The sequence below is a fragment of the Vanacampus margaritifer genome, chromosome 18, assembly GCF_051991255.1.
Source record: "Vanacampus margaritifer isolate UIUO_Vmar chromosome 18, RoL_Vmar_1.0, whole genome shotgun sequence".
In the NCBI taxonomy this organism is placed as follows: Eukaryota; Metazoa; Chordata; class Actinopteri; order Syngnathiformes; family Syngnathidae; genus Vanacampus; species Vanacampus margaritifer.
This window is the reverse complement of record NC_135449.1, coordinates 2,527,823-2,549,516: the sequence shown is the minus strand read 5'-3', so window position 1 is coordinate 2,549,516 and position 21,694 is coordinate 2,527,823. Positions and strand designations below refer to the sequence as shown.

Genomic DNA, 21,694 nt, shown 5'->3' with positions numbered 1-21,694 from the left:
TATAGCATTATTAAAGATTTTGTTTATTCTGGTGCATCTCATAATAACAATATTGATTTTTTTCCCCATTACGACCACTCCCATTTGTGAAAATGGCCGACTCGGGAGTGTGGCGATACGTAAGCAGTAAAGTGGATGTCGGGGTCGAGGGGTTAAGTAGTCGTTTGTGGATGAGAATCCAGATTGATGGTGGAGGTCAGATGTGATAAAAGGACGACTGGCGATGAAGCACAGATGGAAGACGGTCCGCGGTTCCGATTCCTCTCATCCCTCTCGGGTTTTTGACACCGCGCCATTTTTCCCTATTTATGTTCCCACTGCCGGCAGCTTAGATGTCATCTTGAATCTGCCGAGAGTGAATGCGTTCTTGGCGCAAAACCGCCAAGCTGTGAAGACAAAGAGACCCTCTGCATTATGGGAAAGAATGCACCCACGGGCCACTTTATTAGGTACACCAGCACCAGCTCATGGAGAGAAGCAACAAATTCCGATATATTAGAGTGAAGCTGTTGGTATACGTTGTGTTTGGGGTAATAAGTCCTAACTCTGGATCTGGGGTCCAAAAGTTTTATTTGGCCAAAATAAAATTCTTCTTCTTTTTTTTAATCATTTATTTGAACTTTTTCTTAAAAGGGAAGTTACGTCTTTACAATAATATGTTTTATGCACCCCCACTACAGGTAGTCTAAATAGCATAGAACATATTTTTGTAAAGAATATGTTTGACTTAACTGATGAATTTTCCCACTATCGAGACTTTTGCGCCATCTACACCTTTAAAACTGCTGGGTTAAAAAATGACCCGATATGGGTAAAAAAAATTATGTGGCCAATGCACGTTAGTGGTAGTCTTACGACGACGTATCAGGGCCACGTATGAATGTATTTGTGGGCGGGGGCAATATTCCGAGAAAAAAACTTGCAAATTTGCCACTTTATAAAGTGGCAAATTTGGCAGAATTTTTTTTTTGTAAATTTGCCACTTTATAAAGTGTCAGATCTGCGAGAAAAAAAAGTTTGAAACTTGAGAGAAATACACTGTTCATAAAATGAAAAGGCAGGATGGAAACGGATTCATTCTTAATTTAAACGTTACCCGTCATACACGGCAGTTAGAGCGACAACACTTCCTGATCCCCCATCAGCTGACTAACACGAACCAATCAGAAGCTAGCATACTTTTGGTAAATGCAAGTGAATGACAGAGGGCAGCAGATTCGACACATCAACTTAGATACTTGTACAAAAAAAAATACCAAAATGTATGAATGTGTAAATAATAATTCTGGGTAGATATACATTTTAACAAATTAACTTTGATGCTTGATCTTCTGGGTGTGGACCTTCGCAAAGCGAGGCGTCTTTGTCGCTGGCCGTACCCAATGCTTCAAAGTGCGAATGCTTTACATGATAAAGGTTAAAGCCATTATTTATTTGAAAACGCAACCGAAAAGTATTGGCACAAACATCCGAGTAGTACGCTACGTGTATTTCTCGTAAGTTTCTCAGGTTTTTTTTTGCAAATCTGCCACTTTTATCGTCGCAAATTTGCCACTTCATAGTCGCAAAAAAAAATTCTCACAAATTCGTACAATCATGCAGCTCTAGTTATTGGCAGGGTGCTTATGTGAATGTGTGTGTGTGGGGTGGGAGTCAGTTTGGTTGTTGGGTTAGGTGTGCGGATCCGGGGCGTATTGGTGTATGCGTGGTAGAGATATGTGTGATGTGTGACAAGATGAAAAGTAGAAAGCAGTGTGGGGGGAAAAAAACAACAGCAGCAGACCTACTGACACACTACCGAGAAATCTGTGAATGTGGGATTGGCCACGGCACAGAGAGAGAGAGAGAGAGAGAGAGAGAGAAAAAACAGAAGCGCGCAAGACGCACAACTCACCCCCCGCCCCCCCTCTCACCCACCTCCCACCCCCAACATCAGCACATGCAGTCTCACTGACTCCACTCCCGCGCGCTCACTATGAACGCTTGCATCGGGGTTCTCTCAGCTGAGACTTTTACGCACATGCAGTGAGTGTGTAAGCAGAGGAATGGACTCCCGGCTGCTGATCGGACCCGGCATGCCCACGCCGGACCCTCCGTGGAACGTGAGCTCCATCGGTCCGCCGCACCGGCTCATGGAGCTGGTCCCGCTCGTCACAGCCGTGAGTAGAACAATCACGCACCGGGTGGATGAGCGGGGGGGGATTCATTCATACAATCACACTGGCAAGTAGGCGTGAATGAATGAATGACTAAATCCCTCCATCCATCCCTCCATCCATCCATCCTCCCTCGCTGGCATTCGCAAGCATCCTGAATGGACGCAGTGATTTGTTTATTTTCAAGTGGTACGAGGTGGTGTCAAAGCACAGCAAAACAGCCGTGGTGGGTGTTGGCATGTGGCAAAAAAAAAAAAAAAAGAAGCCCCTCAGGGTTTCAACATGCTTGTTTTACGACCCCAAACACCCCCCCCCCCCACACACACCTCCCTCCAAGCTTTAATGCGCCTCTTGCACTCAGCTCAACTCGCTTTATTTACGTGCTGCTGTGTCATAGAAAAGCAGACTTGAAAGTGCATTTAAGCAGTAGCAGGGCAGATGTTTTGCTTTGTGACTCCATAATCAGACCGTCCCCCACCACCACCACCACTCTGAGCCCCATCCCGGTCCCGCCTTCTCACCCTGGAGGAAAGTCCTCTTTTTTTTTTATCAGGAAGCAAGCTGCTTCTACATAATAGACTCAGTGAGTAAGTGCTGTCCTGGTGGAAAGTTGGGATACAAAAGTGGTGTCCCCGGGGAGAGTGGGAACATCACATGGGGTCCTCTCAGTGGGTTTTTATTTCAAGGTAACGTGAGGCACACCTGTGCAAGTTAATGGGAACCAATGTAAGAGCTGGGATAAATTTTTGGATTCTTTTATGACATTTTTTTTGTCTATTCTCTGGCTTTGCTGTCATGTGTAATTAAATCAAGTGATAGATGTTTTTTTGTTTTTTTTAAAGCCAATGCCGATACCGGTTATTAGAAGCCAAGGAGACCAATAACCAATATTTCAAGCCGATATTCATTTGCAGTAAAAGAGAATATATTAGCGGCAGAATTTTAAAACAACAACAGCAAAAAACAAGCCAATATTCATTTGCAGTAAAAGAGAAAATATTAGCGTCAGAATTAAAACAAATCTTTTAAATTTGAACATAGCCATAAATAATTAACGGATTTGTTTAAAAATTAGTAATTTAGTAAATACTATAAATAAAATAAATAGCTCACTAAAGCTTTCTATTGTAAAAAAAAAATATATATATATATATATATATATATATATATATATATATATATATATATATAAATTTTTATTTTTTTTTTATAAAGTTGTCCAAAATTTCATCATAATTTCTTAATCTTATTTTGTTTTTCTAATTTAAAAAAGTAAAAACTGTCTGAACGTCTCACAAATCCTGATGAAAACCCTAAATTTGCTTCGTTCACAAGCATTCAACGCTCAGTGAGATTCCAGCTTTATCGGCCATCAGATTCGTAAAAAAAAGGCAGATGCCGATATTTGGCATTTTAACAAACATCGGCACCGATATTCCTAATTGAATTCAATTTTTGCTTAGTAAAAAATGTTTTTACTTTTTCTTTTTTTACCTAAAGCTTTATTTTTTTTTCTCTCAAAATTGTTAATTAGCACATCACTGCTTTTATAGAGGCATACTTTACATGTCTTTGCTTCTTTATGGCCACCATAACTTCCCTTGTGTGTATTCAGCTTGGCTTACTGCCTTTTAATGATGCTAACATAACTGAATAATTTATGACATTTTGGACGAAACTGTAGTTCACCACGAGGTAGAAGGGGGAATACATTAAGGTGATCTAAAAATCACATTTTTCTTTTGTTTTGATTTATGCCATTCTTGGTTGAGCGTTTCAAGGATTTCTGAGTTTGTCATGCATTGACTAGATGTTGTCTATGCGATGCAAATCTTGGTTTAGCGCCTTCAATAAGGCGACAAATAAAACACCCTTTGGGTGATTTATGACATTTTTAAGACACTGAAGTGTGCTAGGATATGCGATTGTCGTCTAAAACCATTATTTGTTGTTTTTAATACTGAGAGATAAAGGTCTTAACTGGAGCTCTTGTTTTGATTTATGACTTTTGGTCAGGTAATTCATTGACTCGTATGCATTAACAAGATATGATCAGCTTAGTGCAGCTTTTGGTTTCGTGTATTTAATACAGCCACAAACAAGATAAAAACACCTTTTGAATGATTAATGACATTGACGATGAAGTTTGTTGTGATGTAACATTGCTGTGTAAAATCATGACGAGTGTCATTTTTTGATTGATTTGATTGACATTTTTGTCACAAGATTCAAGGATTTAATGACTTTTTGGGTCATCTGCATACATTTGAGACCAACTTCAGAGTAACCCTTTCAGGGACAGTGAACAGAAAAGTTGCGTTCACCCATATGCATGAATTTTTAAAAGAAATCCCTAAAAATCCTGAGTTATCATAATTCGTGCATGACCAGATTACAATAGCATTTTGTTTCTTTATGAATGATTTATGACATTTTAGATGAATGTGATGTCTGGTGGGATGATGAATTTGTGTACTTATAAATTTACATTTTTGGTTGGGCTATTCAAGGGTTAAACAACTTTTATTTTGGCTTATTTATGATCATTTGGTCAAGGCAATTTAATGGTTCAACTGCTGAATTTTTTTGTTGAGAGATTCAAGGATTCAATAGCCTAATGCTTTGTTTTATGACATTTTTGGTCAAACAATACAATGAATCAACAGTTTATTTTGATTTTTAAACATTTTAAAATCAAACAATTTAAAGATTCCAACGGCTTTATCGTCATGTGTAATATTTCTCATTTAAAAAAAAAACTTAGCTTGGCACATGCTAGCTCAAATTTCAATGATTTTTGTCAACAGCTTTTGTTTTGGTTTATGACATGTTTTCATCCAACGATGCAAGGATTTGACGGATTTTGGCGTTTTGCTTTTTTTCCTGGTCTAAAATCATGCATAGGTTATATGTGTGTGCGAGAGAGAGGGGGAGAGAGAGGAAGAGAGCGAGCGATGGAATGTGCGTTCAGGTGTGTGTACGTAGCGCTGTTGGCACCGCATGATTAGCATTGTGTGTGCGTGTTAGCCAGCAAACAAAAGACATCTGAGTAGCCGTTCAGAAGGCATCAATGTGATGAGCGCAACAAGCGGCTTGGCTAATAACGTGTGACACATAATCAACCATATAGGGTGAAAATTCTCTTTTCTCCACCTTTTGATTACTTAAAAAAAAAAACTTCTTACGCATGCAGTGGGCCAGATGTAAATGTTAATCAAGCCTTTGTTTGAACGAGATGGCCGTCCACTAGATGCTGACTGATTGTTGACGCAAAGCTAACAAGTAGCTTATTAGCATTGGCTACATTTGAACAGCATCACGGTTGCGCCGCATGGCCGCAATCAATATCTCATTAATCAGAAAGTAGAGATGGACTTATTACACTTTCCTTCCATTTTTTATGACTTCCTTCCCTTGGTAGCTGTCCAATACTGCGTTAATATCCACGTTCTCTGTTCTTGATGAAAATTATTTGCGGTCAGTCATGATACCTGTAAAAAAAAAAGTTTTCGGCCCACCTTGGATACACTTGCCCTCAAATGTTTTTTATAACCTCCATTTCCTCCAAAAGATGAGAACAACAAAGAAGCCAAGCTGTCATTTTATTCTAAAGTGGCCATCTATTGACAGTTTCACAAATCAAGTAGGCAAAACAAAAGGCCAATTTGAGGTGTGTTCATGCTTGTGGAAATGTCCGAAGGCAGTTGCGGGTTCACTTGAAAGAAATTCAGACCCTAAAGCCTGTTCCCCTAAGCAGCATGAAATTTGGTAGGCACGTCCATCATGAATAGAATAACAGAAAAAGTCTCAGAAAGCCATTGCTGGAAAAAACACATGAAGTCTGCCAGTTTGTTTTAAATCTGCAATTTTATGGTCATTTGAGCCCATTTACAGTTGTCCTTCAAAAACTAAGTACACAATAAAGAGTTGTTTTTGTTGTTGTTCTCATCTTTCAGCCTTTCTTTTAACCAAAGTACAAACCATATTAAAAAAAAAATTGGCTCATCATGACCAACATTAAATTACAGTAGTTTAGTAGAACAAGACAAAGTGCAATTTCTGCACAAATTGCGTGGAATGCTAAAAAGCTGAATGCTAACATTTGAATGCATGTGCTTATGAAGTAAATTGAAAGATAAATGATGTGAAAATTACAATTCAATTTAATTTTAGCTAAATGACAAATGAATAAAAAGAAAACTTGAACTGCAGTCGGTCTAAGGTGGGATTTAATCATTTCAGAGAAATTTTAATCCATTTCCTGATACGATAGTCAGTTGGAATCGAACCGGCGAATGTACTGAAATGTGGTCCAAGCGAGGTTTGAACACCACTTGGCATAGCGCCATGGATATATTTGTAATGTACAGTTGGAGGTAGGATTTGAACCTGCGACTTTCTGGTTACTTTCTGGACAATGCACTTTACCAACTGAGCAATATCAGACACCTGGCAATGATGATCAGTTGTATGTATGGAAGTGGGCGTGGAACTTAGAAAAAGTTCAATGTCAGTCCCATTGAAAATGAATGGGGAAATATTTATATAGTTTATATTCAAGGTTAAATTGTTTGAATACTGTAAGTAATGTGTAATCAGAGGGGAGGCGTGAATTTTTTAAGCAAGTTGAAATTTGAACGGTTTGATTCAGAACTATTATGTGAAGGTTGTTTCACGGCAAAAAAGTTTGGAGAATAAAAATCACAATAACATATGCTTCAGCATTCCCACAACTAAGCATTGGGTTTTATTCCTAAAAAGTGTATTTGATAATATTTTAAGCCACTGTAACATTTTGCATAGTTTTAGCACTATCACTCTAAATATATTTAAAAAATTAATAAATACTCAAGAAATTAGTCAATTAAAATGCAAACTAAATGATAAAAAAGTACCTATAGAGTCTTTCCAATAGGACGCTTTATTTGCTGAGGGGTGAACCGGTGGGAACTCTTCGGACACGTGCCGTTGCACCAAAAAACAAAAATCCCCAAAATGTTCGGTCGTGTGGTCAAAAACAATTGTATTTCCATAAAGTCCAATCCTTTTCCATTGATGTCAAAAGCACAACACGATCCTTTCCATATACAAAAACAACAACGTTTATACACACCTGACGCTGATTACCTTGGGCTTCATTTAATTATTTCCTGGGGGCCCACGTGCCACCATGCAGTCAAACCCAGGAGTCACACGGAGAAAAGGAAAAACAAAGAACACTGTACCTGAGTATATGTTTGAAAATAAGCAGTTCTTTGTAAATACAACTGAACTGAAATCAGGTCAGCGATTCTTTCGCATACCACTAGAGGGAGCTCTCATACACAGACGCACCGGTGCGGATGCTAAACTACAGCTGGGACCTGCTTGCTTTACGCAACATGTTTTGCAACAAGGTCGTTCGCATTTACATTGAAATGCTTTGGCGTCACGTAGTGCCATTTTGTGCACGTCATATCGTGCTTGACCTTTGGTTTGCAATTAGCTATACCATCTATACAACCACTCTGACTCATCACAGGGAAAGCATTTCACGGCCCGCGCTTGCATGGGTGGACTTTTCCCACTGGCGGAAACTCCTCTCGAAACAAGAGCTTTGTTACTTTTCTATATTTGCATACAGCGCTTGTAGCTCATTATTACGTTGCACAGCCGTATCTAATGTTGTGTATATAAATGATGTAGTGTTAAGTGGCTGGACTTCTCATCTGTTGAGTCATTTTCAGCGCGCTCATTTCCAAGAACAATCGGAAGCAAGTAAAGTAGCGCAGCACATCTCCCATACGAATGAGCATCTCGCCCGGGATCGTCCGACCTGCGTTTATTCGCTGTGTCCGATTTATTGTGAAAAATTCCAATGACTCTTTTTGAGACTTTCGGATTTTCAATGTCAAGCAAGGCCGGCGACGGTATATGTCCATTTGTTCAAGCGTTGTCATGACTGGGTGACTCCAGTAAAAAGTCTTCGCCATGGCAACGATCAAGTCAGACGAAGCCCTCGCCATCATTACAACTTCCCTTTAGTCATTTGTTGTTATATTGCATTATTGCTGCTAATGAAATTGGGCCAGTGAGTGTGCACTTTTTTATAAGGGACACAATAATAGAAAAGTGGATTTCTCTCCCATTAACTTGTGCCAATTACTGGTGTTAGTTTTTTAGGTTTATGTTTTGATTTTTTTGTTTTTATGCGTGTTTCTTTTATTTGCTGTTTTATTATATTGATCTGATTGTTGTGTTATGTATTTTTGTCATCAATTTAAAAAAAAAATATTCTCAATATTATATAAATCTGATATTGAGTAAATCCTCCTCAACAGTAGCAGTTTGACACATCAGTGAATCATTATCTGCTTCAGAAAGAACGGTCTTTGTTCACAATTTGTTGTCATTGTGTTAAATTGAATTTTGTACATCAAAAGTACTAGATGCATCGATACTCATTCTTTTCTCCAAGCGCTTTCGACTATCTCTTTCTGCGTGCACTCATGGGTGACAACGAGGCACTTGCTTAACCATCCACACTAAGTCCCAATCCACACCCTGGCAATCAAATAGGATTTAAAAAAAAAACTCTGCTGGTGCTTCCACCTTCTTCGCCATGATATGCATTCACTCGTGGTTCACAATGAGGCGCTCTAAAGCATTAAATGCATTTTTGGCGTGTACTCATTGCATTGTCACAATTACACTGGATAACCGACTGTAAGTGAACTTTCTCGCTCTCAGTCTTTGCACATTTTCAGCAAATCTTTAAACGTGTACAAAGTATTGGGAAACAAATTGTCTGAATTCACTCTACAGGGTCTTTAACCTTGGCAAGCTGTTTATGCTGTTTAGTAGGAAGCCATGAAAACAGCAGCCACATGTGGTTTAATGGCCTATAATGAGCACTGTAGCTCCTGTTTATGAGCGCAATTATACAGTATGTGACACTGAAGATGTTTATGTAATACTTAAACAGTTTGGGCAGTTTTGCTCCGCTCCCAGGCCAGCATTTTTTGATTGTAATTTGGATTTATGCTGTCGTAATACCACTTTTTTGTTGGTGTTTTTGTTGCCAGGGCGCCGTGGCTCCGAGCCATCCGTTTCCAACGGTGGACGTCCCTGATCACGCGCACTACACCATCGGGGTGGTCATCCTTGTCGTGGGCATCACGGGAATTCTGGGAAACTTTCTGGTCATATACGCATTCTGCAGGTACGCAACATTTCTTTCTTTTTTTTTGACACAAATATTTTTTTTAGATATTGTCCTCATTTTTAGTTGTACTTATCATGTCTATGTCATCATGTTTGTTTCTTTTTTAAATTAGCTTTTGTTTATAATTATTGTTTTACTTTAGTTTTGTTCTGATTTTATGTGAATGTTTTGGTTATTTTAGGTATGTATTTAATTTGTATTTTATTAGTCTATATTTATCTGTTATGTATTTTTATTTATTTATTTGCTTATTTTGATTATTTTCATCGTATTTATTTTTTGGTTTATATAAATTTTTTCTTCATTTTGTATGCAACATTTATAGTATGTTTTGTTTTATTAGTTTGTTTTCATTTATTTTTTATTTGATTTTATTGCTTTTATTTGTATCTAATATTTGTTGCAATTGTTTTGTTTTAATATATATTTTTGTTATATTTTTCTATATTTTATATATTTATTGCAAATTTTTGTTTGTATTTTTTTTCTTTAACTTTTTAAATTGTATTTATTCGTGTTTTGCTTTTGTCTGTTTTTATCTGTATTTGTTCATTTTGATTGTTTGCATTGTATTTATTTTGTTATTTTTTTTCATATTTATTTTATTGCTTTCTATATTTAAGTATTTGCTGTTTTTGTTGTTTATATGACCTTTTTTTAATGTAATTTTCATATTTTAGGGTTTGTTTAATTTCAGCTTTTCGTACAGTACATACCAAGTGTCGGTGGCGTATACATACAGTAGATATGCTGCATATGACTAAGTGGTGAAGGCCTAATATGCTCACAGAAGCCGAAGCCTGCGGACGCCGTCCAACATCTTCATCATCAACCTGGCCATCACCGACTTCTTCATGTGTGTGACGCAGGCGCCCGTCTTCTTCATCAGCAGCATGCACAAGAGGTGGATCTTCGGCCAAAGAGGTAACCTCGTCATGGGAAAATTCCTACGCACACGAGTGTGACCCGCCGTTATCATTCCGTCGGCATCACGCGCGTCGCCCTCATCCACTTACATAGTACGGCGACGCAGCGGCGAGGGCGTCTGCTTCTGTCTGATTCCATCATGCGCCGTCTTGGATGTGTGTGTGTGTCTCTTGTATGTATCTGTTAGTGCGTGTGTTTATGTATGTTGTGTGGCTCTTGTGTTTGTGTGTGTGTCTGTCCCATTGGGAGCGCAGGCGGAGAGGAAATGCTGATCAAACAGCGATAGTTGTCCCCGAGCGTGTTTTCCTTCAGGAGTTGACGTGACCTTCACGAAGGCAACCGATCCCTGCCACCGCCTCATTGATGTCGACTGGAGAGGAGAGAAGAAAAGAGAAAGAAAAATATATATTTTTTTCCCCAGTAGAAAACTGAAAAGCCTTGAATACTGTATAAAGCAACAAGAATCTCTGTTGTTGTGACGTGAACGCTATCATTTGGTGCTTCTTTCTCAAATTTTTTTGCTATTATAAGTTGTAGCAAAAAAATCATCCGAATGTCAGATCGTATCTTGAAAAACTCAGGTCACTCAGTCGGTTTGTTGGAACATACACCTTCATTTGATAATCCATTCTGCACAGTTTCATTGCCGGGTATTTTTTTTTCACGATTCATTTAATATAATTTTTGTGGGCCGCTTTTGTCCACTTTGCTGCCGCTGTCAAACTTCTCCCTACGGCGGGTGGCATAATGGCTCGTTCTGCTTTATGTTGTTATTTTTACGATAAAAATGGATCATAAAAGTAATGTTTGTTTGTTGTAGCTATCTGTGCGGGCCATCAAAGTGAGGACCAATCTCGGTTTTTATACTGCTGACTGTGAGGACCGTTTATTTGGACCTCACATTGGCTCACATCTTTTAGCAAACTCACCAATTTTGAAATTTAGCCTCGCAAGTCAACTTTGCTCAGCGAACTCGTCAATCGCGAGTGGAGCCAACAAAGTGTCGATTTGGACATTTTCAGGAATCCTTCAAAAATGCAGTTTTGTCCACTTGCCCCCAAATTTGAAGCAACAAACTAGACAGGTGGAAGATTCGAAATTGTCAGCAAGTTTGCCGAGTTGCCATTATACACGGGCCGATTTGTAACATCATTGATCTGTGGTCTGCCGGAGTTTAATTACATCTCTGCAGGGTTGATCTAACGCTAGGTGATCAACTCTAAAATAACACCGACTCTGGACACCATTTGACTCGAAATTGTGCAAATTTGACTTTGGGAGTTAAAATCAACTCCCAAACAAAAACTTTAACACTCCAACTTTTCCAACAACATTTGTTTTTGCACTGCAGGAAATCCTGTTTTTCAGTTCACTTCATCTCGTTTGTTTTGTCCTAGGCTGCGAGTTGTACGCCTTCTGCGGCGCCCTCTTCGGCATCTGCAGCATGATGACGCTGATGGTGATCGCGGTGGATCGCTACGTGGTGATCACGCGGCCGTTGGCCTCGCTGGGGGCCATGTCTCGCAAGAAGGCGCTGAGCATCGTGGCGGTGGCCTGGCTTTACTCCATGGGCTGGAGCTTGCCGCCCTTCTTCGGCTGGAGTGAGTGAAAACTTCATTCTTTTAATGCGTGCGTATCGCCAACGTGCCACGGCCGCCTCTACCGCGTGTCAACACGTCAGTCACAAGTGCAAAAGCAATTAGATGATATCACGGCCAGAGGGTTTACCTGACTTCACACTGCTGCCGTCTCCCCCCCCCCCCCCCCCGAGGTTGCTTAACACTACAGGCTGTCCAACGCACACACTGAGTTGGTGAAAATTGCTCACATTTTTTTCTGCAGATGGCAATTAAATGCATGCACAATAAAACGCGGTGAATAATTCCCGTAATTGCTGGTAATTGAGGCAATCACGCAGTTGGCCAAGTTGCGAGAGATGGCGAGCAAAAATAAAATCTGATCTAAAAAAAAAAAAGATAATTTGAACGTTGTAATTTCCTGTGTATTATGTGATAAAGCAGTACTATACAGATACAAAATAAAGCAAACAAAGACAGAGTCTTGGGCATCAGAAAACATTAACGTAGCCCATTGTGCTTTACAGAAAAAAAATGGCTAAAAAAAACTGAACCTAGTGGTTTCCTTTATACTATGTAAAATAGTGGTAATATAAAGACAGAAAATAAGGGAGCCAAGGAGAGAGCCTTTTGGATCACCAAATATTAATTTAGTCACAGTTAGACACACCCTGCAAAAAACTATGTAGCTATATTAGTTGTATGTCCTGTATGTTCCAGGCGCTTACGTCCCGGAGGGTCTGATGACGTCATGCTCGTGGGACTACATGACGTTCACGCCGACCGTGCGCTCCTACACCATGCTGCTCTTCACCTTCGTCTTCTTCATCCCGCTCTTCGTCATCATCTTCTGCTACTGCTGCATCTTCAGGGCCATCCGACACACCACCCGGTCAGTAAAAGTGATAAGAGTCGTGGCGAGTCACAAAGTAGCTGTGCTGAAGTACGGCTTGCGAGTACTTTTGCCGGCCCTGCTGCTAAAGCTAAACGCCGCCGACGCCGGGCAGGGCCTTTGAGAAGATCAACTGCGGGGGCACCAGGGAGTCGGCCAAGAGGTTCCACAAGATGAAGAGTGAGTGGAAGATGGCCAAAATCGCGCTGATCGTTATCCTGCTCTTCATAATCTCCTGGGCGCCCTACTCCTGCACCGCGCTCACCGCCTTCGCCGGGTAGGTGTGAGTGTCTCGCACAACACGATGCATAACGCTGTCTTGCAATTTTTATAAATAAATATTATTGTTTAATACCAGTTTAGTTTTTTTTTTTAAAACAATGTTATAAATTTGACATTCTATTAACGTTGACAACTGATCACCTTTTCCCTGTTGGGTCAGTGTTTTTCTGGTCACCTGTTGCTAGGCAGAATACAAGATTGCAATCTTTCTGGCATAGAAATATTTATAGTCAGTCATTTGCTGCATTTATTTAGCTATTTCCTACTAAAATTAGTTAATTAAAAGTGTTTTTTTTTATTTAACACATCAGCTCAAATGTGGCCCTTGAGCAAAAAACTGAACCAGAACATCAGAATCCATCTTCACGTCTATGTCAACACGCGTGTAATAGTTGCAGATTAATACTGAACCTCAAACGCAAAGATGGCTGCTCATGTCACATGACCGCGTGTCACTTTCTGCTCTCCCATATTTTCTCCTGTTAACATCTGCCTGTCTCCCCCTATTTTTTTCTGTTTAGGTATGCAGACCTGCTGACCCCATACATGAACTCTGTCCCGGCAGTGATCGCCAAAGCGTCGGCCATCCACAACCCCATCATCTACGCAATCACGCACCCCAAGTACAGGTAGGACGCACACCAAGAAACGTATGTATGTATGATATATTTCGCCAACAACGGGCCAAATTTGCTTATTTTTTGCCCAAAGATGTACTTTATAAAATGAATCTACAACTATGGGCAAAAAAAAAAAAGCAGGATGAGAAAGTTTTGAGATGCTCAAAATCTATAGCAAAAACTATGCTGAGCTTGAAATACTTCCTGTTTTCTCTCTTCTTTCAAATTTAGTTTCATACATTAGTGTGGCACCATCTAGTGGCCGACAGCGGTATTACACCAAAAATAAACAGGAAGCAGAAAATTTTACATTACCCCCCCCCCCCCCCCCCAAACTTTTTTTTTTTAATGGTATCGCAGTTTACACTTGACGTCAACTGTATTTTATTTTGATGAATGAGTATAATTTTCTAATCTTGTATAAATATATTTGAATTGTATTTTAAAAATTGAACTATGGTTTTGTAACAGAAAATGTAAGTCTGACTTAAAAAAATAGGGAGAATAATTATTAAGTATTGAAATACTCAGTTATATATTTGTTGGATATTTTTAAAGTACGAAGAATATTCCATCCATGGATTGACATGAGTGTCTGGTGTGGATGTGGCAGGTCTGCGATCAGCCGCTACATGCCCTACCTGGGCGCGCTGCTGTGCGTGCGCGTGCGCGACCGCTTCAGCAGCAGCAGCTTCCAGTCCACCCGCCGCTCCACGCTCACCAGCCAATCGGAGTGCCACCGCCACTGCAAGCCCGCCCACTCCTCGCAGTCCGACAGCGAATCAGTGAGTGTCGCTCGTGTCCCCTTATGGTATGTCCGCGTCGTACCCCCTTCGTCCCCGGCTCCCTCCCTCCACCACCTCCCGGTTAGCCGGCGCCTCAATGGCAGTCGCGTTTCCTCTTCAGGCCCGCATCTCCGACGTAGACGACGACAGTTCCTTCCGAGCGCCTGTCAACCATCAGGTGTTCTCTGATGCCAAACATGTGCGGCGTTCCAGCCAGAGGTTAAAGGTAAGGGGTTCGAAACCAACCGTTAAAAAAGATGCAAAAGTAGTCAGAGTTTTTGAAGGCAAAGTTGAACAAAAAAAACCAACAACCAGCAACTACTGTTGCCTCCAGGCCTCAATGAATTTTTGAATGTCAAAACTGTGATGCCGTGTTGGGTGTGGCTGAACGAATGAAAACCAGTCACATTGGTTGGCGGTTCCAAAAACAGAAAAGAGCTTCTGACTAAAGACAGAAAAGTCTTGTCATCGAGTAGGTCACATTGCGCTGTATCGCCATCACATGTCTGAAAGTTTGAATGTGTGCTTTGGGGCTTTGCAGGTCAGCTCGCCTTGCACTCGTTTTGAAGTTTGTATTATATGCTCCGTATATGATTAGACTGAATTGAATAGATTTTTCTTTTTTTTTACTTTCATTTTCATTTTCTATTTTTATTGCAATTGTTTTCAGTGGTTATATTTCAGCAAACAGTTTAATTTAGTTTAATTATATTTATATTATTTTATAGAATGTGTTTTTATTTTTTTGTTTCTCTGTTTTTACTTTTTTACATTTCATTTGTATTATACTTTTTATTGCTTGTAGTTGTATTTTTGTTTTATTTATTATTTGTTATTTTAACAATTAAATTCTGTTTGATTGGATTTATATCGTTTATTTGTTTTAATTTTCGATTTCACTGTTTTTATTCCATTCTTTTTCAATTTTATTTTATTTTTTTTTTAACTTATTAAATTTTGATTTGATTTGATTTAATTGTTTTATTTCATCAAATTGCAATTTGTTCAATGTAACTATTTTTATTAAATTTGCGTTTTGTTTTTACTTCTTTGTGTGACAGAAATTAAAATACAGGATGTTTTCACATTTTCCAGTATTCGTTGGATTGCAACTTTTTATTCTTTTAGGATTTACAAATAATTTAGTCATTTTGGAAACAAAGAAGCTTTTGGATCCTTTTCCTAGATGCTTCTGAAAAAGCAGAAATTTAAAATCCTGTAATTTGTGTTAGTGAAGTATTTTAGGACGGGTTTTTTTCTTTCCCCCATTCGAACATTTTGTACGGGATTTCCACATACAATGGCTGTGCCTTGGCAGAGGTCATTTCAGTTATTTCTTGGTTCGTAATCGAAGACCAGTCGGCGCCGTCACACGCTCCTTTCAATGTGGAACATCCGCTATATGGAGCATTTCCGTCTCTTCGCGTAATCATCTTAGCTGGCCCGTAACACACACACAAACACACACACACACACACACACACACACACACACACAGGCCAGGTTCTCTAAGGCCTCCATTACACCAGGTCCAAAGACTAATCCAGTAATCTGGGAGTTTCAGATATAATCCACAACTCGCATGACGCCTTTCCACCCAACGCACTTATTGAACCAAGGAGACGACGGCGACGTTTGATGATGTTTTCTGTCTGTCTGACCTCTCACCCACAAACCCCCCCCCCCCCCCCTCTACTCTACCATCTGTAATATTCCAGAATGTTCCGTAATCTCAATCGCTATTTTCGCTCTATGTGATAATCCTACCTCGCAACGGGATTAGTGGCACTTGCTCCAAGCCAAATCTTTTTCTTCTGTTTTTGAAAAATATATAACGTACTTTTAAATGTCATTTTATTTCATTAAGATGTTTGTTTGTTTTTTAATAGTTATTTCAATGTATCTATTTGGGTGGATGCTAATTTAAAATCATAGAAATATCTTGAAATATAAATTTAAATTTTGGCAGATTTTTTCCCTTTTTAAATATTTACATGAAAAATAAGACATCATGCCATTTTTTATTTTTTTTTACAATTTGTCAGAACAAAAAAATTCATCTTTTAAGATGCAAGTTTTATTTATTTATTTTATTTTAAAAAGTAACATGATACATCTTGTAACTTTTTTTTTTCATTTTTATTTCTTTTAATTAAAAAAGTGATGTCATTTTCATTTTAATTAAAGTTGTATAATGTGATGTCTGTTTGCCTTTGCATAGAGTATGACGGAACCCGAGGACATCTCAATGTCGGACCTGGGCCTCCTGCCAAAAATTCACCTTCCCGCCAGTGTAAGCTTCAAGTAACTTGCAATTTATTCTTACATTAAAAGAATAAGTGTCATCTTAAATGAGAAAATATTGCTACGTTTACATTTGTTAAACATGATGAACGTGAAAAGTAAAATGCTGTGACGTCTTGTAACTATTTTTTTAATTTAAAAAAATGAATTTCAATTTGAGAACAGTGTACAGAATTTTTATTTATCGAATTGCGTTATTTGTTGTTCAAATCTCTTTATTTCCTCTTTTATATCAATGATTGCTGTTTAACTATAGAAAAAATATACTTTATACAAATACACGGTTACTCTATAGAATTTTCATTAATAATAAAATAATAATTGAATACCTTTTTTTTTTAACCTGCTGCAACCCTACATTCAAACTGCCCTGTTATATTGTCTTATATTTATCGTTTAATAAAATCCTTGCTTCAGGTTCCTTGGAGTCACTGGCAAAATTTTAACATTGCTCCTCAATTGAAGTCATTGATTAGCACAACTGCTCATCATTGGGATTTTTTTTTTCTTTTTTACATTTTTTCTTCAATACAGTGCATTCTAACGTTTTCTCGTAATCTTCAAATGGAGAGTGTGTTCAGTTTCCTCAACAATGTGTGTCTGGCTGATAAACTCATCATAAAAAAAGCGCTCAGCAGGAAGCAAATGTCCCTTGGGCCCAACTTTGGACCCCTTGCATTAGCAGCCGGCCGCTGCTTTCTTTCCACATCCAAGCGACTTTGACCTTTCCAATGAATGAAATCTCAACCTTTTGTCCCAATAGTCCAATCAAAAGCACGCTCATTCCTCAAATGGAAAGGAGCCACTTTGATCGATGAGCAGCGGGCCTTCTGGGTCCGCTTGGTCCAAAAGGCACTCTGTTCGTCAGAACCAACAATCAATGCGGCAATCATCTGTGACCGCTTCCTTGTCTTTCCCTGACACCAACACACTGGCCAATTATCGATCCACGCAACAGAACTTCATTCTCACACACGCGGGGAAACAACCTTGGCAACTAAAGGAAAGTAGCACTTTATAATACTGTACTATGAAAACATAACCTAAATTTAATCGACGATAAGAATTAAACCGGGTTCGTGCGACATGATGAATGCATTACAGCTCCTTCCGATGTGCACAACTTAACCACTGGGGGCAGTATAGTATTGGCCGATATTATTACAATCTGTTGGTATGATAATCGTAGGCAAAAATATAACTAGCGAAATTACAGCTCTAAAATGTCCATTTTTGAAATATTTGGGTAAATAAAAACAGCATTTTTTCCCCGCATTGAACACAATCTGTTTTAAATAAATAATAAAATAAATAATAAATTAATAAATAAATTATTCTTTTTTCATTCTTAGTAAGTCACAGTGTCCCGTCACTGGTGTGACGCCCCCCCGCAAAAAAAGAGCACATTAGCGGTGACTTTGCTGCCATTTTGCCACAAAATTTTTGTGGCATCTCTTGGCAATTATTATGCACAATACAATTAATACTAAAGTCATTTTTGAGCATTGTAAGTAATACGTATTTGTTTTTTATTTACGTAAAAGATAATTTAAAAGTTGTTTAAATCATACTAAAAGTATTTTTACAAGAAATGATTTTGTTTTTTTCCCCAGCTCTGTCGAGCATTTGACGAGTTTGGCCCGCGGCTCGTCTGCAAGCCGACGCCCGCCGTCATCGTCACGTCCATATCCAGCCCGTCCATATCCAGCCCGTCCATACTGCACAGCCCCCCCGGTTTCCACGGCAACCACAGCAAAAGCCTCAGCCCCGTCGCCAAGGCGTCGCTCGACATCGCCCGGCTGGACGCGCCCTCTGCAACGGCGTGAGCGCCATCGGACCGACGGTCGTGTGTAAATGTGGATGTGTTCCTTTTTTTCAATCGCAGCATGCTAACTGCTAACAATGCTAATTTAAAGCTCCAGCATGAACTGGAGTCATCATCCAGCACATCCTGAATGAGTTGATGGCTTTAAAGGTGTCTTTTTTGCACAGAACCGATTTAATCGGCCGATATTAGCACTTTTAAAATTGACAAAAGAGATTTTTGTTTATTGTTGCTGTTGTTTTTACACATTACAACATGAGACAAAGATAATGACATTCGGACATTCCTACCTAAAAATTGGCCAAAAAATAAATAAAATTCGGCTGATTTTGCCCAATTTTTCTCTCTGATGTTAACTCTTTGACTGCCAGACGTTTTCAGAAAAGGGATGCCGTGGGTGCCAGCCGATTTAAGCATTTTGACTGATCTTTCAAGGTCCACAGAAAATTATGTGTTTGGACTACTAAACACACATACTACCAAATGAAAGATTGGACTCTCATCTTTCATCAGAAAAAAAAGTTTGTTTCTACCTTATTCCGTTTTTCAGTAATCAACAATAGAAAATGGTTAGTTTCACCTCAGTTTTGAAAAAACGTCTTTTAACGTCTTTGGCACTCCTCCATAGGATTTTACTAAACGTTATTTAACGTTTTTGGCAGTCAAAGAGTTAAGTTAAACAAATACTAAAGGACAAAGCCTTGTGAAACAGTCAAATGTCCTGCCTGTAATTTATATGCAAAGAAAAGTTATTTTATTCATGATATCTTTTAATTAACTCATTCACTGCCATTGACGGCTATAAACGTCAAAAATTCATTTGAACTATTTCTATTAGTTTAACTTTTTTATTTTTTAACTTTTGTTAACAAGAGTATGAAAACCTAGGGAAAAAATGATTGTACATTTAGAAGCGATATAAAACGTGATTAATCGTGAGTTAACTAGTAAAGTCATGCGATTAATTACAATTTTAAAAATAAATCGCTTGACGCTCCAAATTTTTTTATCCCGTCAGTTTTTAATTGTAATTAATCACATTACTTCAATAGTTAAGTCATGATTAATCACAAATTTTATATCTGTTTAAAATGTACAATATTATTTTTTTTCTAGGTTTTCATACTCTTGTAAACAAAAGTGGAAAAAATTTAAAAGTAATAGAAATAGTTCAAATGAATTTTTGACGTCTTTAGCCGTCAATGGCAGTGAATGAGTTAATAAGCCAATTGAATAGGTTATCAAAATTTTCAAAATCGGCATCTGCCTCCCCCCGAAAATTACATTGTTTTACAAGTGAACTGAACGGTTGAAGAAAAAAAAAATCCAGAGCAAGCACAGGTGCACACAGTGTACATGTCCCTGTGGTTGGTGTGTGAAAAATTGCATCAGTCATTCATGATTAATCGCCAGCTGCCACATTAGAAATAAACAACTAAAAATAATCTACAATCATAAAAAAAATGCACATGCACATTTAACATGCCTTACAGTGTATCCAATTGGTCCTCACGCCAGTTCCACATAACATAAGCACAATATTTGGATGAAATGACTTTTTTCTGGGTTTATTACATACAAAAAAAAATGTGGTTCTTCAAAGTGTTAGCGTAGCCGCAACTGCTGACTAAATCATCCGCTGCATAAAATACTTTCATATCGCAATTTTGCTTGATGTTATTCACAGATTTCAATGACATTCCCAAGCGTCATCAAAGATCCATGTTTCTGTGATTTCAATTAGATTCAATCGCGCCTCTTTGCTCTTTCCGCATTCTGGGCGGGAGTATATGAATTTATATTTTAAAAAAAAAGTGTGCGCAAAAAACAACAACGAATGTGCCAATGGGAGAAGATGGCCCAAAAGGAATATAAATTTTTCAGTTCATTAGTTGTCTTTAATTTAAATGTAATTAATTACTCAATTAATTTTTTTTTTTTTTTAATAGTACAGTACAGTAGAGTGTACTGGATGTAAAATTGTTTTTCAATTATTTAATGAGATGAATAAATAAACAATCAATACATTAAAGGAAAAAAATGCTACATTAATTCTTTTGTAAATACTGGGTAAATGGAATATGCCGTATTTTGCCCTCCTGTGCACTATACGGGCAAAAGTATTGTGATGCACAACATGCATTGTTTACATCAAGAGAGCTTCAGCCGCCATTGTTTCCCTCATTTTTAGCAGCCCCATATATTAGTCTGGCATATTCCTTGTCCTGAATGTACAGAAATTGAAAAACAAATGTAAATATGTTGTAAAGGATCATTCACGTGTACATTGTGCTCCCGTTTTGTTTATTCTTTGTACAAAATTGTCTCCGATGGTTGTTTTTATTTATTTTTCTAAATAAACTTGTTGCTACATTGTGTAAGAAGATGTCGCGGGGCAAAGTTCTGTTCTGTTTGCGAGTGTGTGCAAGACGTGACAAACATCTGCACAGCAAACTCAGCTGACCTATTTGACCTTCATGGATTGACTTTCACCGGGCAGCTTGTGGAACTGTGGCGCCCTCTAGAGGTAAAAGATCACATGACATGCCACTCCTAAACACCTGCATTCAAAGTTGTTTTTTAGATGTTTAAAGGATCCCCCCAAAGGTATGAAAAAGGTGATTTTTTTTTTTTAATGACAAAATTATATATTTTTTTTAATTTATCTCATTATTTTTTTTACTAAACAGTTGTATTATAATGTAATTTTATATTATTTTATTTTTAAAGTTGAGTGTTTTTCTCATAGAATTTGTTTTCAAACAAAAAGGTGGCGTTTTCTAAGAAAAATAAATTTTAAAAAATTGTTTTATAAATTAGGTAATAAGGGTTTTCTTCCCCAAAAATAAGTCCATACATGAGGAAGTTTTTTTTTTTTTTGTCGTGAAAGTTATTTATTTACTTACTCTTTTGCAACCCTGCCTAACTACGACGTGAAAATAAGTTTCACCCGTTTGCATTTGGCAAGAGGTTGCTCCATCCATCTGCCAGGCGGACGATATTCATTTGCATTCATGCAAATGAAAGCTAAAAATCATGTATTTGTGTGGCGCAATAGCAAGTCCGAGAATGTGTCGCAGTAAGACGGCGGGGTCTATATCGGCTGTGTGCTTGGGCACTGA

General features: G+C 38.3%; 1 protein-coding gene and 1 long non-coding RNA gene across 4 annotated transcripts in view; one reads left to right on the top strand and one right to left on the bottom strand.

The window, feature by feature from the left end:
- LOC144038278 (uncharacterized) overlaps window positions 1-21,694 on the bottom strand; it is a 37,571-nt gene that overhangs the window by 13,998 nt on the left and 1,879 nt on the right. For both annotated transcript variants that reach the window (XR_013289196.1, XR_013289197.1), the window contains exons 2-3: window positions 10,377-10,657; window positions 10,149-10,307 (exon numbers count right to left, since the gene is read on the bottom strand). This is a non-coding gene — a long non-coding RNA (uncharacterized LOC144038278). The remainder of the gene's footprint in view (window positions 1-10,148; window positions 10,308-10,376; window positions 10,658-21,694) is intronic.
- Window positions 1,933-20,956, top strand: LOC144038275 (melanopsin-A-like). 2 transcript variants are annotated; one of them, XM_077550638.1, is made up of 11 exons: window positions 1,933-2,159; window positions 9,221-9,357; window positions 10,151-10,284; window positions 11,685-11,888; window positions 12,585-12,756; window positions 12,872-13,033; window positions 13,560-13,667; window positions 14,272-14,443; window positions 14,565-14,669; window positions 16,665-16,736; window positions 18,361-20,956. In XM_077550638.1, the coding sequence occupies exons 1-11, from the start codon at window positions 2,046-2,048 to the stop codon at window positions 18,571-18,573; spliced, it is 1,593 nt and encodes a 530-aa protein (XP_077406764.1). In that variant the 5' UTR covers window positions 1,933-2,045; the 3' UTR covers window positions 18,574-20,956. The 2 variants fall into 2 exon arrangements, 1 of the variants encoding a protein (XP_077406764.1); XR_013289195.1 differs by lacking the exon at window positions 18,361-20,956 and having other exon boundaries at window positions 14,272-14,469.